Below are 18,035 nucleotides of genomic sequence, written 5' to 3' on the forward strand. Positions count from 1 at the left end.
TGCAAAATTGTAAAGAAAAAAAAAAATGTGTATATATATAATTAAATACAAATCCCACCTAGGATTCTACCCCACTTCGCCACCTGAGCACCTTCCAGGTAGGGATGTCCCTCACAGAAGCAGACTTCTAAAAGTTCTGATTTTGTGCTCTGCTGCTATATCACTTTCTGGTAGCTGGCTTACGGAGGCTCCCTCCCCATATGGTTTATCTTTCCATATATCACCTCGGATTCATTTCTCTGCACTTCCTACCTTGCAGAAAATGGTCACTTTTCTATTTGTAGAGTTGCAGCTATTATTTTCTTAGATCTCTGGTTGAGTTTGCAGGTGTTCAGGATGATTTGATAGCTATCTAGCTGAGTTCCTGGGACCAGAGGAAACTAAGGTCTCCTATTCCTCCACCATCTTGGAGTGTCTCCTAGAGAATACATTGAAAGTATGTATTTGTTGTTCTTACTCCATGTTGTATGGTGATATAATTACCTTTTTTCCCAAGATTTTATTTTTAAGTAATCTCTACACCTGATGTGGAGTTTGAATACATGACCCTGAGATCAAGAGTCACATGTTCTACCAACTGAGCCAGCCAGGTGCCCTGATATAATTACCTTTTAAGAAAAAGAATTTTGAAATACTGTTAGCAGTACAACTATAGTTTCACATTTATATACATTGCATGCACTTTATGCTATTGATGCAATGATATTTTAAATTATAACACCTTTATTGAGAAATGAATATTGGTTACAATAAAACATTCTGAATAACTGTCTAAAAGGATATACTTCCCAATACTTAGTAAAGACAAAAATACCATGCAGTATGAAAGATATTAGCATAATATTTCAAACTTCGGTATTAATTTTGAAACTCTGATTTTCTCTACTCTATTAATTAGGCTTCTTTTTTTAAAAATTTTATTCACTTATTTGACAGAGAGAGACAGCGAGAGAGGGAACACAAGCAGGGGGAGTGGGATTAGGAGAAGCAAGCTTCCTGCCCAGCAGGGAGCCTGATGTGGGGCTCAATTCCAGGACCCTGGGATCATGACCTGAGCTGAAGACAGACACTTAATGACTGAGCCACCCAGATGCCTCTATTAATTAGGTTTCTTATTAAATAATACAGATCTCTTCCTTGCTCTGTTTTTGTTATTGTTCTTATTCTGACTGCCAGATACCTCTAGAAATTACTAAGAAAGTTTGTGTATAGTCGTCAGACTACCCAGATAAAAATGTTTTCTAATATTTAATTTAGTGAGGATTGTCATATTTATATTCTATAAGCATAGATTTAGAAGTAGTAACAGATATATAACTTATTTCATTCATAGAAGTAGTTTCTGGTGAAGATTAGAATAGTAAATTCCTAAATTATCCCAATGCTTCTTTCATTAAGCTGTGTTTATTCACACACTCATACAAACAGTTTATTCCAGTTAATGTTATGCTTTCAACAAAGTTGTGCTTTGATTCTACTGAATAAATAAAAGTTGTCACTTAGTTAAAAAATAGCAAAATTTGGTTAGCAAGGACTTTATTCACCCAGTTTTCTGTCATATATCAAGAACTGTTTATTTTATCCTGCTTCAAAGCTATAAGGTTAGCCAACCACATTTTCATCGAAACTGACAAAAGACACAAGACTCCTGGGTCAGAGACAAAGCACTATTAGTCATATCAGAGCAGGCAGAATAAGCTTTATATTTGCACTGTATCCCCTTGTCTCCCAAGTCACATAGGGGTGATACCAGGTAGCACAGATAGATATTGTGCACACAGTGAGTTTATGTCATAAGTGAGAAACTTCAAGTTAGGAAACTCCCAAACTCAAAGGAGGATTGCTTGCAAATTTATCCATTCTTTGATTTTGAGGGAGACATTATGTTTATCACCCTGGATAGGAAAGAAATCTAATCTATCCTCTGCTCTGGAGGTAGATGCTATTTCTAACTTCCAACGTTGTTTGCTGTATACATATGTGTGAAAAATTATGAAGAAAAGCCATAAATGCCTCTTCACAAGACATAGACATAGAGCCTATGTTCTCTAAACAAACAAATAATAATAATAATAATAATTAAAAAAAAAAAACACCCATTAGCTACCATAAGCTAAGTGAACCCAGGAAAGTTTGTGATTTACACACTTAAACCATGAGCCAAAAAGCCCTATTTGTTCAGCCCAGATAACCAGAATATAGTAAGAACCAAAGAGTTAATTATTCTTTATCAAATATATAGGTAATTCTAACCATTATTTTATTGTACAATAAATACCTTATTTTTCTTAGCTGGTTACTAGATGGAATAAATTATAGATAATTATTACCCAAGTTTTCTGTTTATAAAATTGTTTAAGAAGAGTTAGCATCATAATAGTCAAACTTTATCAAATTTGTAAGCTGATTTTAATATAATAATTTAATGAATAAAATGAGAGATTTTTATTTCAAATTGACAATTGAACAAATAACTGCTGTCCACATTTTATTTTAATATATGATTTATTGCATACATGAAAATTGAATAATAAAAGTCTGCTTAACATTGAAATCAGTGTTATTAAATATGAATGACTTCAGTGCTGGATTCTTAGTGTATAAATCTACAGTTTGGGGGCTTTCATCTCCAAACTATGATGCAAGAACAAATCCAAAATCAGCGACATCTGGAAAACCTATACTTTCAGCCTATTTATTTCTACTGTGTGAGTCATCTCAGATTCTAGGGCAAAAAAAGTGGTATTACACACTAAATATGCCCATTAAAAGGTGAATAAAATAAAATATTATTTGAGAATTCACTTTGTTATAATTTTAGAAGATTCTTTAGAATACTTTTCATGCTTTCAATTTAACTTTTAAAATGTCTTGCATAAATTAAAATTATTACCATACACTTGATTCACTTTGATTCTTTCAAAGTCCTAGGATTGTTATATTTAATATGTCTAAAACATAACTTACAAGAAAATATCCAACACATTGATAAAAGATAAATAATATGGGGCAAATAGAAAACTTTGTTTTAAGACACACTTTTGAAATACAATATGAAAATATAATCTTAAAAAAGTTTAAGAACTTTCAAATAATAAAAAGCTGTTATCTTCAGAGTTCTATAAGCTTATTTATTCTAAAATTGTATTCTACTCTGTGTTGACTATATAATTTGCTGGTCTTGGTGATGTTAATGTAATCTATTATTATAGATGCTAGTTACTTTGTATATATGAAGTAAAGGTATTATCCTATACATATATTTTAAAATACAATGTTTTGTAAAGGAATCCAAAAATTACTAATATAATCGTTGTTGTCACACACTGAAATAAAGCTCTCAGACACCGATCTGAGTGGCTGTGCAGGGCTGCCTCTGCAAGGGAGAGTAGCAGCAGCTGAATCCTGCACATAGCTTTTATTTTCTTTTTTATCAGAAAAGCAAGGACAGATGTATCAAAGCATGGGGAAGGAATACAAAGAGATGGCAATTATCTTGAAGGCAGAAAGCAGGCCTGCACTTCCCCTGAGAGTGGGCATGCAAGGAGGCAGTCATGGGATAAGGGAGGAACAGGATGTTTGTGCTAGCAATCACTGGAGGCAGGAAGGGGAGTTGAGGGTTACTTTCTTTCATAGCTCCTAAATCTATGCCCTGCCCCAGGAGATGATGCGATCCTGTTTGTACCAGGCTATAGCTTTCAATAACCTGAGAACAGGAATGCTGCTGATGTTTCAGCTGCTTCCACAGTAACCCCTTAGGGTTTACAATACATTTTCTAAGAAAAACTCTGCAATCATAAGGAACAAAATGCATGTTTGGCCTTGTATCTTTGAGGAAAGTCAAGTACACCTGTGAGATATTGAATGAGTTTATACGTTTTAAAAATAGAAAACTCAATCTTTATAAACATTAAACTGTATTCCTTTATCTTTTTCTAGGTAAAAGTTTGCCTTCCCTCTCTACAGAAATTGAGAATATCTTTCAAGTGTCTGTTAGAGAAGGATGTATCTAGGATTTTTTACATTCTTCTGATTTTACTACTCTGACTTAATTTGATTTTCATTTGTCATTTCTAAAATTTTAGCTCAATAGATACCTTTGTATTTATGACAAAATATGAGTAATATCCAATTTAACTACTCTGTTCTGCACTTAAATCATGTTTTCAAAATTTATGGAGGTTTACTAGCTAAAATGTGAATTCTATAGATTATAACAATGACAGTGATAAAAGCTGCTTTTCTGACTAAAACTATTTTTAATCCAACTGCTATTTTTACTTTACTCTCAGAAAAAAGAAAATATTTTTTCTATTTTATTTTTATTGATATCTACCTGATGGCTTATATCTTCTTTTTTTTAAGAGTTTATTTATTTATTTAAGAGAGAGCACATGATAGTGGGGAGGGTCAGAGGGAGAAGCAGACTCCCTGCCGAGCAGGGAGCCCGATGCGGGACTCGATCCAGGGACTCCAGGATCATGACCCGAGCTGAAGGCAGTCGCTTAACCAACTGAGCCACCCAGACGCCCGCTTATATCTTTTTTTTTAAAAAGACTTTATATATTTGTCAGAGAGAGCATAAGCAGGGAGAGGGGCAGGCAGAGAGAGAAGCAGGCTCTCCGCTTAGCGGGGAGTCCAACACTGGGCTCAATGGGATCATGACCTGAGCCGAAGGCAGATATTTAACCAACTGAGCCACCCAGGCGTCCCCTGATGGCTTATATCTTTGTAAAACTATATTTTGTATCTCATTTACTTAAATGAGATAAAAAATAAATAAAATGTTATTTTAAAAACGGAGAAATATTTGATTTAGTTGCCTGAATTTTCTTAATTAGTTTAATTGTCCACATTAATTCATTGCTGACATTGAGGAACTGTAACTGGAAGTAGCAAATTTACCTGCAGATGAAAATATTTGATGAGTCTTAGATATAGGCTAAATACCCTCTGCTTTGGGCGCCTGGGTGGCTCAGTTGGTTAAGCGACTGCCTTCGGCTCAGGTCATGATCCTGGAGTCCCTGGATCGAGTCCCGCATCGGGCTCCCTGCTCGGCAGGGAGTCTGCTTCTCCCTCTGACCCTCCTCCCTCTCATGCTCTCTGTCTCTCATTCTCTCTCTCAAATAAATAAATAAAATCTTTAAAAAAAAAAAAAATACCCTCTGCTTTATGAGAGTTTAGAATTTCTGTAATATAGTATATCTATGGATTAAATAAATTCTATATATTATTTCATACATATATACTTATTAAATAAGGTGTAATATACAACAAGCCTCTAAGTAAATTAAATTCCAGCTATATTATCTTATTATAGAATAATAACAGTATGCACTTACTAAATAGGAAAGTAATTTAATTTCCTAGAAACTCTTTCTATGCATTTAATTTTACCATAAAAATTCACACATGTGGGGCGCCTGGGTGGCTCAGTCGTTAAGCGTCTGCCTTCGGCTCAGGTCATGATCCCAGTGTCCTGGGATCGAGCCCCACATCGGGCTCTCTGCTCCGCGGGAAGCCTGCTTCTCTCTCTCCCACTCCCCCTGCTTGTGTTCCCTCTCTGGCTGTGTCTCTCTCTGTCAAATAAATAAAATCTTTAAAAAAAAAAAAAATTCACACATGTAAAATTATTATGAAGATTAATACATGCAAAACTCCTAGCATAGTCACACATAATGGGTGAACAATAACTATAAGTTGGCTTAGAGCTCTAGTTATGGTGTCTATATTTAATCCTTATGACTATACAGATCAAAGGAACTAAGAGGTAGAGAAGTTTGAGCTGCAAATAGCAAAATAGTAAATTCCTTAAATATGTGTGGGCATTTGTCCATGTACATATAAGGTGAATGTTAAATTTGGGTGGTGATAGTAGGCAATGGTGAAGAAGCTCTCTGAGAAAACAATAATTACAGTTGTATGCTACCATTTTAATATTTGTTCAGTTCTATCTCAAATTATTTTACTTTTATTACTTCCTTTTCATGAGTTTAATTTTTATTTTGAATTTAAACATAGCATATTTATAATAGTTGAAACTTTTTTTTAGGCACAGGAATTTTTATCTAGTTGTAAGCATACAATGCAACTTGCATTGTCTTTAAAATGATTTTTATTGAATTATGAAAAACATTTCAGATATTAAATTTAGCAAAGTCTCTAGAAACTGTTAGTAGGACTTTGTGTAGCCTGCCAATATATGTTTGTTATCATTGTCAGGATCCTGTGAACTTGGAATCTGATCATAGTAACAATATTCTTATCTACAGAGATGGATGTTAAAAAAGTGCAAAAAAATGCAAGCGTTGTCTTTTTTCAATTGCTGACTCAATACAGATCAGGGCCTTGATATTTTAATGATCTGTTTGTAATAGCACAGTGTAACAGAGGTTTTCTTATGAGTTGTTCCTCTTTCTTAAAGATGTTTCTTTCTGATATATCCTATTATCTTTCTGATATATCCATTCTGCAACTCCATCTAACACTACTAAAAATTATATTCATGATTTTTTTTTCAATTTGGTAGTCAAGTTATGAATATTTAAAAGTTAAATTTTAAAATGAATTCATCCCAATTGGACTTAATTCCCATGAAAGCTGCAGGAATGTTCTCTAAATTCAACAAAATTGTTGAAACTACTCCCACAAATGGGACATAAATATTTCCAACCATCATCGGTGCTTATGATCACAACCCTCATGCTATGGTGAGATCTCAAATGATCCTCAAAAACTTTTCTATTAAGTGTGTTTTGAATTTGGGACCATGGGATATAGAACACAGGCCTCACAAAAATATGGAAGCCATCTTTCCCTTTAGCACAGGTTGATTTGTAAAATTTTCCTGATGTCATTCTTTCAATGAGGGGATGGTAGTAGTATACCCTTAAAGGTCTTCCAAATATTATGGCTCTCTCCCCATGGGTTAGGACATTTGGACAAGGAAGAAATGCTGTATATTTTAGCTTTACCCACATGGTATTTTGACAACCTGCAGCCTGAGAGAAATGTCTCCCACACAGCAGACAGAGAATCATTCTCTTTACTTCATGATTGTTAATGAATGGGATTCTCCACAAAATTGAGAGTTGGAGAGGAATTTTGTAATTTATGGTGCTATTATAGAAATCACTTGTTTTCACCCCCACTTTCCCTGAGTGGAATCTTGTTCTGTTAGTTAAAGGATTGTTGTTATTGCTTTTTCTAGTGAGATACTCAGATAGGTAATTCTCTCTAGCCCTGACATGAGAAAGATCCTTTTTCTAGGAATAAGATCTGAATTAGAAGGGATTCTTCTTTTAAATGCTCTCGTTGAAGATCTTTTTGGGTCTTCTCAACTTCAAACTCATTGTCCTCTACTGCTTGACAAACAACATGCCCCTGGGAGGTCGGTATGTCTAGCTCCCTGTTCACTGGGTTGCTTTCCACATGAGTGATAATATTAGAATCAGCAAATGAAGGCTTGATATCTGTACTACATTCATGTGGAACTTCATTTTCTAAATTTTTGAGATCATTTTCAGTGGCATCACTTCCTCACTTCCTTCTTTAGTAGGAGAAGTCACCCGGGTTCTATTTATGAGAAAAAAAAAAAAAACAAACAAAGATCCATTAAACTGAAAAATGTTCCATTTCATAAAAAGACAGTTCTTTAGTCCTGAAAATAGCATGGATGTGTTATTCCTAAGCTTTCTCAGCTTTATATATAGTTTATCACATCTTTAATATCAAAGTCACAGACCCACAAAATAAAATAGAGAAAAATAAAAACTGAGAGTAAATATGACTCCTATTAAATAAGTGTTCTCATTACTTAGCTTTAGAACGTGTATAAACCTGGGGTAACATAAAATTTCATCTGGCTAATATAAGAATACATTCTATGCACTAGAGCACATATAGTTCCCAATGGGAGGCCCAGTTGTTCTCTTTTGGATGATAAATAAAATAAAATTTTCATTTAATAAGATAGATATGAATTACTGACCTGAGATTTTAAGATGACGCTAAAGTAGAAGGCAGTTTTTTTTTAATGAGTATATACATGTAAAAGAGAATTAAAACCTATGTGAAAATGAAATGGTTAAATTTCTATGAAGAGCAAGCTATTCTTCCCTTGGAATTTTTCTTCGTCTTATTATTTTATCTGTTCATTTTGAGCAATATCTATGCAAAGGGCAACAACTATGAATTATGTAAGAGGGGAAGGCAGAGAAAGTAAGAGTAGGAAGCTGAATAGTGAAGTCTAACCCAAGTAATTTATTAAAATATGACTTAAATTTACTATTTCCTCCTCATTCCCATTGTCTCAGGACTAATCAAGCTGATAATTAGATCATGTTTGCTTTACTGCTGATATCTGGTTTCCCTGATTCAAACTCTTGGCTCATATCTCTACTCTTAACTTTTTCTTTAATATATGTCACCTACCTGCTCAAACACCTTTAGCACATACTAATTATCAGAGCCTATTCTCAATATATTATATATTAAATATGTTTCATTCTTCTGTATGAGGAGACTTGGGACAATGTAAGTTGGAAAATTTCTTTTTCTTAAAATTTTATTTATTTAATTTATTTGAGAGAGAGAAAGTGAGTGTGACCCGGTGGGGGGGGGGCAAAGGGGATGGAGACTGACAAGCAGACTCCATGCTGAGTATCCATACTCATCCATGCCCATCCTGTGGCAGGGCTTGATCTCCCTACCTGGAGATCATGACCTGAAGCAAAATCAAGAGTCAGAGGTGTAACCAACTGAGCCACCCAGGCGCCCCTGGAAATTTTCTTTAGAATAGGAAGATAGGGATGTCTGGGTGGCTTAGTCAGTTAAGCATCAGACTCTTGGTTTGGGCTGAGGTCATGATCTCAGGGTCATGGGATTGAGGTCTGCATTGGGTTCCACATTCAGTGGGGGTCTGTTTGGGATTCTCTATATCCTTCTCCCTCTGCCCCTCCCCATGCCCAGGCTCCTCTTTCTCTCTCTAAAATAAATAAATAAATATTCTTTTCTTCTTTTTTCATTTAAATTCAATTAGCCAACATATAGTGCATCATTAGTTTCAGATGTAGTGTTCAATAATCCATCAGTTTTATATAACACCCAGTACTCATCACATCATGTGCCCTCCTTAAAATAAATAAATATTTTTAAAAAGAATAGAAAAATAGATAGATACGAGCATTTTTACTGAAGGTAGTGGTAGGGAAAAGCAAATACAAGTGGATTGAAAACAAATCTGGAGGAAATTAAGAATTAAAAAACATGGCTTCCATTCATTTTAATGTCTAGCTTTTAATTTGCTCTGTCTAGCTACCTTAGGGATAATTTAGGAATAGATCAGCTGAATTTAAAGATGTAAAGTTGTGTGTGAGGTGTTTATGCTGGTCTTATGGGGGTGGGGCTGACTGTGCTGATTCTCAAGAGGACTTGCCCTAGTGGAGATACACCTGCAGGGCACAGAGGCTTGGTATAAGTGGGCCCAGCCTCCACTGGGTAGTACTTTTTTGCTCACACAAGTCTACTGATCATAGAGTGCTGCAAAGCTTCAGCTTCTTAATATACCCAGTACTATCATGAGCAAGAATACAACAGGCTTTCCTAACAATCACACAAAAAATCAGTGACCCAGACAAAATGACAAGAGAGAGGAATTCATCCCAAAAGAAAGAAGAAGTTGTGGCCAAGGATTTAATCAGTATAGATACAAGTAAGATGTCTGAACCAGATTTTAAAACAATAATCATAAGGATACTAGTTGGGTGTGAGAAAAGCAAAGAAGACTGTAGAGAATCCGTAACTGCAGAGAGAAAATAACTAAAAACTAGTCAGACTGAAATGAAAGTTTTATAACTAGGAGGCAAAATCAAATGGATGAAATGGCAATGAAGATGGATGGAGCAGAGGAGCAAATCAGTGATATAGAAGATAAAATTATGGAAAATAGTGAAGTTGAAAAAAAGATAGGAAAAAGGTACTGTGTAATGAATGTAGACTTAAGGAACTCAGTGACTCTTTAAAGTGTAATAATGGTTGTATCATAGGAATCTCAGAAGAGAAAGAGAAAGAAAAAGGAGCAGAAGGTTTATTTGAGCAAATTATAGCTGAAAACTTCCCAAATCTGGGGAAGGAAACAGACATCGAAATTCAAGAAGCATAGAGAACTCCCATTAAATTCAAACAAAAGCTGGCCATCAGAAGACATATCATAGTCAAATTCACAAAATAAAAGGACAAGGAAAGAATCCTGAAAGCAGAAAGGGGAAAAATAAAGCCCTTAATCTACAAGGGAAGTCAGGTCCAGCTCACAGCAGATTTGTGCACAGAAACTTGACAGGACAGAAGAAAGTGGCATGATATATTCAACATCCTGAATGGAAAAAATATGCAGCCAAAAATAATTCATTCAACAAGGCTGTCATTCACAATAGAAGGAGAGATAAAGAGTTTCCCAGACAAACAAACTAAAAGAGTTCATGACCACTAAACAAGCTCAGCAAGAAATTTTAAGGGGGACTCTTACATTGGCAATAAATTCATAACTTTCAATAATCACTCTGAATGTAAATGGACTAAATGCTCCAATCAAAAGACATAGAGTATCAGGATAGATAAAAAAAAAAAAAAAAGATTCATTTATATGCTGTCTACAAGAGACTCATTTTAGACCTAAAGACACCTGCAGATTGAAAGTGAGTGGATGGAGAGTCATCTATCATGCTAATGGACATGAAAAGAAAGCCAGAGTAGACATACTTATATCAGACAAAATATATTTTAAAACAAAGACTGTAACAAGTGCTGAAGAAGAGCACTGCGTTATAATTAAGGGTCTATCCATCAAGAAGATCTAATAATTATAAATATTTTTGCTCCCAACTTGGGAGCACACAAAGACATAGGTGAAATAATACCAAACATAAACTCATTGATAATAATACAATAATAGTAGGGGACTTTAACACCCCACTTACAGCAATGGACAGATCATCTAAACAGAAAATCAACAAGGAAACAATGGCTTTGAATGACACACTGGATTAGATGGACATAACATATATATTCAAAACATTTAATCATAAAGCAGTAGAATACACATTCTTTTCGAGTGCACATGTAACATTTTCCAGAAAAGATCACATACTAGGTCACAAATCAGGCCTCAACTGGTACAAAAAGATTGAGATCATACCATGCATATTTTCAGACCACAATGCTATGAAATTTGAAGTTAACCAAAAGAAAAAATTGAAAGACCCCCAAATACGTGGAGGTTGAAGAACATCCTACTAAAGAATGAATGGGTTACTTCCGATTCAGGGAAGAAATCAGAAAGGGAGACAAACCATGAGAGACTCTTGACTTTGGGAAACAAACAGGGTTGCAGAAGGGAGGAAGTTGGGGGTATGGGCTAACTGGGTGAGGAGCATCAAAGAAGGCATGTAATCTGATGAGCACTGAGTGTTACACAACTAATGAATCATAGAACACTACATCAAATCTATTGATGTATTATATGTTGGCTAATTGAACTTAATAAAAAAAGAATGAATGGGTTAACTAGGAAGTTAAAAAAGGAAAAAAAAAATACATGGAAGCAAATGAAAAAGAAAACACGACAGTCCAAAACCCTTGGGATGCAGCAAAGGCTGTCATAAGAAGGAAGTATGTAGCAATACAAGATTACCTAAGAAGCAAGAAAGGTCTCAAATACACAGCCTAACTTCACACCTAAAGGAGCTAGAAAGGGAAAAGCAAATAAAGCCTAAAATCAGCAGCAGAAGGGAAATAATAAAGATTTAAGCAGAAATGAATGATAGACACACATAAAAACAGTGGAACAGGTCAAAAAAACAAAGATCTGGTTCTTTGAAAGACTGCATACAGTTGAAAAACCCTAGTCAGACTTATCAAAAAGTAAAGAGAGGACCAAAAGAAGTAAAATCACAAATGAAAGAGGAGAAATCACAACTAATACCACAGAAATACAAAAAATTAAAACTAATGATGTAATGTATGGTGATTAACATAACATAATAAAATAAAATTAAAAAAGAATATTATGAAAAATTATATATCAACAGACTGGAAAATCTGGAAGAAATGGACAAATTCCTAGAAACTTACAAACTACCAAAACTGAAACATGGAATAATAATCATTTGAACAGACCCAAAGCCAGCAGTGAAATTGAATCAGTAATCAAAAATCTCCAAACAAGCAAAAGTCCAGGGCCAGAGGGCTTCCCAGGAGAATTCTACGAAACATTTAAAGAAGAGATAATACCTATCCTTCTCAAATGTCCAAAAAATAGAAATGGAAGGAAAACTTCCAAATTCATTCTTCGAAGCCAGCATTATCTTGATTCCAAAACCAGACAAAGACCCCACTAAAAAGGAGAATTACAGGCCAATATCCCTGATGAACATGGATACAAAACTTCTCAACAAGATACTAACAAATCAAAACCAACAGTACTTTAAAAGATTTATTCACCATGGTTAAGTGGGATTTATTCCTTGCCTGCAGGGGTGGTTCAAATTTACACATCAAACAACATGTACACCACATTAATAAAAGGAAGGATAAGAACCATATGATCAGCTCAATAGATGCATAAAAAGCATTTGACAAAATACAGCATCCATTCTTGATAAAAACCCTCAACAAAGTTGGTATACGTGGAACATACATCAACATCATAAAAGCCATATAGGAAAGGCCCACAGCTAATATCATTCTCGATGGCAAAAAACTGAAAGCCTTTCCCCTATGGTCAGGAACAAGAGAGGGATGTACTCACACCATTAATATTTAATATAGTACCAAAAGTCTTAACCTTCAGCTATCAGACAACAAAAATAAATAAAAGGCATCCAAATCGGCAAGGACAAAGTTGAACTTTCACTATTTGTAGAGGATATGATACTCTATGTAGAAAACCCAAAAAACTCCACCAAAAAATTGCTAGAATCAGCACATGAATTTAGCAAAGTCACAGGATACAAAATCAATGTAAAAATCTGTTGCATTTCTATACACCAATAATAAAGCAGCAGAAAGAGAAATCAAGGTATTGATCCCATTTACAATTGCACCCAAAACAGTAAGATACCTAGGAATAAACATAAACAAAGAAGTAAAAAATCTGTACTCTGAAAACTATAGAATACCGATTAAAGAAATGGAAGAGGACACAAAGAAATGGGGAAAATAATTCCATGCTCATGGATTGGAAGAACAAACATTGTTAAAATGACTATATTACCCAAAGCAATCTACACATTGAATGCAATCCCTATCAAAATACCACCAGCACTTTTCACAGAACTAGAACAAACAATCCTAAAATTTGTATGGAAACACAAAAGATCCCAAATAGCCAAAGCAACCCTGAAAAGGAAAGCAAAGCTGGAAGCATCACAATTCTGGACTTCAAACTATATTACAAAGTTGCAGTCATCAAGACAGTATGGCACTGGCACAAAAACAGACACATAGATTAATGGAACAGAATAAAGAACCCAGAAATGGACTCACAACTATATGATCAACTAATCTTCAACAAAGCAGGAAAGAATTTCCAATGGAAAAAAGACATTCTCTTCAACAAATGGTGTTGAGAAAACTGGACAGCAACATGCAGAAGAATGAAACGGGACCACTTCCTTACACCATATACAAAACTAAATTCAAAGTGGATGAAGGACCTAAGTGTGAGATAAGAAACCATCAAAATTCTGAAGGAGAACACATGCAGCAAGGTTTCTGACCTTGGCCTTGGCAACTTCTTACTATACACATCGTCAGAGGCAAGGGAAATGAAACAAAAACAAAAATGAACTGTTAGGACTTCATCAGGATAAAAATCTTTTTCATAGTGAAGGAAACAACCCTCCTGCACTGTTGGTGGGAATACAAACTGGTGGAGCCACTCTGCTAAACAGTATGGAGGTTCCTCAAAAAGTTAAAAAAAGAACTACCCTAAGATCAAGCAATTGCACTACTAAGTATTTAGCAAATGGATACAAAAATACTGATTTGAAGGGATATGTGCACCCTGACGTTTATAGTAGCATTATCAACATCAGCTAAATTATGGAGATGGCTTAAATGTCCAGCAACAAAGAGTGGATAACTTAGTTGTTGTATATATATAATGGACTATTACTCAGCCATAAAAAGAATGAAATCTTGCCATTTGGATGGAGCTAAAGAGTATTATGCTAAGCGAAATAAATCAGTCAGAAAAAGACAAATACAATATAATTTCACTCATAAGTGGAATTTAAGAAACAAAACAGATGAACATAGGGGAAAAAAAAGAGAGGCAAACCATAAAACAGACTCTGAACTGTAGAGAACAACCTGAGAGTTGTTGGAGGAGAGGTGGGAGGGATCATTTAAATGGATGATGGTTATTAAGGAGGGCACTTGATGTGATGAGCACTGCCTGTTGTATGTAGTGATGAATCACTAAATCCCATACCTGAAACTAATATTCCACTGTGTGCTAACTACCTGAAAGTTAAATAAAAGATTGGAAGAAAATAATAACACTGTTCTTAAGATTTACTTTTTAAGTCTTCCTAATATTTAAATTTAGACATTACTCAAGACTTATTTCTCCATCTTCTAGTCTATTTTTCTTATTCTCCTCTTCAGTGTCAATACATCCCCCAAATTTCAAGGAGGGTGTCCCTGCTGAGCTTAACAATTTGATTTGTTCAAGTTTGTCAAAGAAGCCCTTTATCAATATATGTCACCATGAGCAGAGTTATAATCACGGTAAGGCAATAAAGTCTAGAGTTTAAAGGATGTCTAAAATAACCAATTTGAACTTACCAAATTCGAGGTTAATATGGCCGCTTCTCAGTAAGACTGAGAACCAGTAATTTGGTGGGGACTGAAGTTACTGGTGGTCTTGATTTTGTCAGATGCACCCTGAAAAAAAATCAAGATAGTTTCATAAAACAGAGGGAGACTATCGAGCTCCTGTACTTATCTCTATGTAAAGTACATTTTCTGCTTTATTTCTTGGTAGGGTCTTCCACTTTTATATCCCAGGCTAAATATGAGATTCATTATTTCCTTCCACATTTTGCACTGGCATTTTATATAAGATACATCCAGTGCATATACTCATATCTATCACAGATATTTATCCTATTAGACAATATTAAAATGGGTTTGTCAATAGAATATAAATTATATCTGAAGGCTTGTTGTCCTCTGCAAAGGAGTCACATCAGAAATTTATGTATTTAGGGCCACTATTGTTTATTTCAAAAAATAAATCCTCATTGAGATTGCACATGAAACACATGGAGTATTCTATTCAACATCTTAATCTTTATTTTTTAATGTCTGTATTTATGTGTGGATATAGCCAAGAGTCATATGTCTTCTTATTTTATCATTTACTAATAATTTAGCCAAATATGTATTCCTTTATTTTTTTTTTAAAGATTTTATTTATTTATTTGACAGAGAGAGACACAGTGAGAGAGGGAACACAAACAGGGGGAGTGGGAGAGGGAGAAGCAGGCTTCCCACGGAGCAGAGAGCCCGATATGGGACTCGATCCCAGGACCCCGGGACCATGACCTGAGCCGAAGGCAGCCGCTCAACAACTGAGCCACCCAGGCGCCCCAAAATATGTATTCCTTTAAGCAATATGATAATATAGTCTTCTAATCTCTATTCCTGTTCTCTGTTCTTTGAATTTTTTTACTCATCTAGAGCATTTATATATAATACATGGTAATAGATATATATTTACTGAAAGCAAAATTTCAGTTTATTAGAACACCAAATTTTTTATATTTTACAAAGATAAATGTAGGGGCATCTGGGTGGTTTAGTTGGTTAAGTGTCTGCCTTCAGCTCAGGTCATGATCTCAGCGTCCTAAGATTGAGCCCTGAGTAGAGCTGCCTGATCAGTAGGGAGTCTGCTTTTCCCTCTGCCCCTCCCCCCTCATGTTCTCTCTCAAATAAATAAATAAAATCTCCATTTATTTTTTAAAGATTTTATTTATTTATTTATTTGACAGAAAGAGAGAGAGCGCACAAGCAGGCAGAGCTGTGGGCAGAGGGAGAGGGAGAAGCAGGCTCCCTGCTGAGCAGAGAGCAATGTAGGGCTTGATCCCAGGACCCTGGGATCATGACCTGAGCTGAAGGCAGATGCTTAACCCACTGAGCCACCCAGGTGTCTCAATAAATAAAATCTTAAAAAAAAAATAAATGTAAATGTGCCTGATAGCTTTTAGAACTGTTAGAATTCTTAAAATAAGACACATTTGGAATTGGTCATTGAGTACTTGAGGAACTACAATATTATGTTTATATCTTTATAAATTTTAATTTTGTAAAAAGTGATAAAAAAGAAAAACTACAATTAAATGCAGGTTGGGTGTTTCCAAATATTCTTTCTTCTGCTTCACATTTTTACATGCAAAGCTGTTGAAGTTAAAAATACACATATATGGAATTTGAAATGAACCTGGCTATTTTGAACCTTTCTAAATAAGATTTAATTAGCCTTCAATCTGAGGGGTATGTGCTTATATTCTAGTCAAACTGTGTCCTCTAATGCCCACATGCTCTGTAAAGGATGTTTTTTTCCTCCTACCAATATTTAAAAAAATTTACACCAAATTGCATGAATGATTCATCAGCTAAGTCAAAACTTCTTTACACAAATTGGATGTCTCACCTTTCCCTTTTGACAAAATCTCCAAAATATATTTTCACATTATCTTAGATAAAAGGTCCTCAATTAACATGATTTCTTTATATGCCCCATGCACTTATGAGTGTCAGGAAATCCCTCACTGTGTCCCAATTACTTCATTTGAGGGGCTTTAACTTTTTTGCCCCCCAAAATCATTAATTTTACTTTCAAAATATATTTTTTAATATTTTATTTTTAAGTAATCTCTACACCCACCATGGTGCTTGAACTCACAACCCCAAGAAGAAGAGTAACACACTCTACCAACTGTGCCAAGCAGGCACCCCACACTTTACTTTTAAAATATTTTTGTAACTCAGAAAGTTAGTGAAAAATAAGGTAGTTTTCTCCATTTGAGGTATATTCACAGAATCATATGTGAACATATTGAAAATGTGACCCAAAGAACAAGTCTCAGAATAGCATCTTTATCAAAGAATTACAAATCAAGTAACAAAAGCTATTTTCAAAATAATTGTTAAACATTATAAAAAGAATATATAGACTAAGAAGTACTTATTAAGATCCCTTATGTTTTTATTTTCACTTTCAACATACCCTTTATCTCCACTCTCAGTAGTAAAAATCCCTCCAAATAATGTGCACTCCACTAAGCCAGACTGCTCTTCTTTTCTTCTGCCCTCTACCTCTCCATTTATGCAATTTTCACAGTTCCTTTGACTCTGCATCACAGTATCTACAGAACTTGGCAACCTAGCAATCAAACAGAACCCTCTGCAGAAGGTAGAAGGAGGAAATAACTGAAATGGTAAACCTAGAATTGTTTTTAGATAGCAGGAACAGAGTAAAGGCTGGAAAGATTCTTAAGTTTATCATTCTACCTCATCACAGATAAAACTCTAATTATATCTATTCCCAAAATTGAAATATTGTGAAGATAGGATTGCCAGATAAAGTGTAGGACAGTCAGTAAATTTGAATTTCTGATAAACAATAAATATGTTTTTAGTATAATTATGTACCAAATATAGTCAAATGTTTTGAGACATACTTTTACTAAAAAAATTTCATTGTTCCTCCCAAATTAAAATTTTATTGAGCATCCTGTATTTTTGTTTACAGAATCTGGTATTCCTACATGAAGATAATACATGACTAGCTGTTACATTTTATTAATTTGGCTTACAAAAGTTTCACTGTCTTTATATCTTTTGCCTGGTCTTCCTCTGTGGTAGTTTAAGTAAATATTTTATTTTCACAAGCTAACTGATTTCTTTTCATTTTGTCAGCTTCCAATCATCAAACAGTAGGGAGCCTGATATTTTTTTTAGTAACTTTG

General features: G+C 34.7%; 1 protein-coding gene across 1 annotated transcript; it reads right to left on the reverse strand.

The window, feature by feature from the left end:
• Window positions 1–6,584: 6,584 nt before the first annotated feature.
• CPXCR1 (CPX chromosome region candidate 1) lies at window positions 6,585–17,424 on the reverse strand. The gene is made up of 3 exons (XM_032390026.1): window positions 17,294–17,424; window positions 7,285–7,534; window positions 6,585–7,226 (listed from the first exon to the last, which is right to left on the reverse strand). The coding sequence occupies exons 1-3, from the start codon at window positions 17,422–17,424 to the stop codon at window positions 6,585–6,587; spliced, it is 1,023 nt and encodes a 340-aa protein (XP_032245917.1).
• Window positions 17,425–18,035: the final 611 nt, after the last annotated feature.

This window comes from Phoca vitulina, unplaced genomic scaffold, assembly GCF_004348235.1.
Source record: "Phoca vitulina isolate PV1807 unplaced genomic scaffold, GSC_HSeal_1.0 scaffold57, whole genome shotgun sequence".
Classification (NCBI taxonomy): Eukaryota; Metazoa; Chordata; class Mammalia; order Carnivora; family Phocidae; genus Phoca; species Phoca vitulina.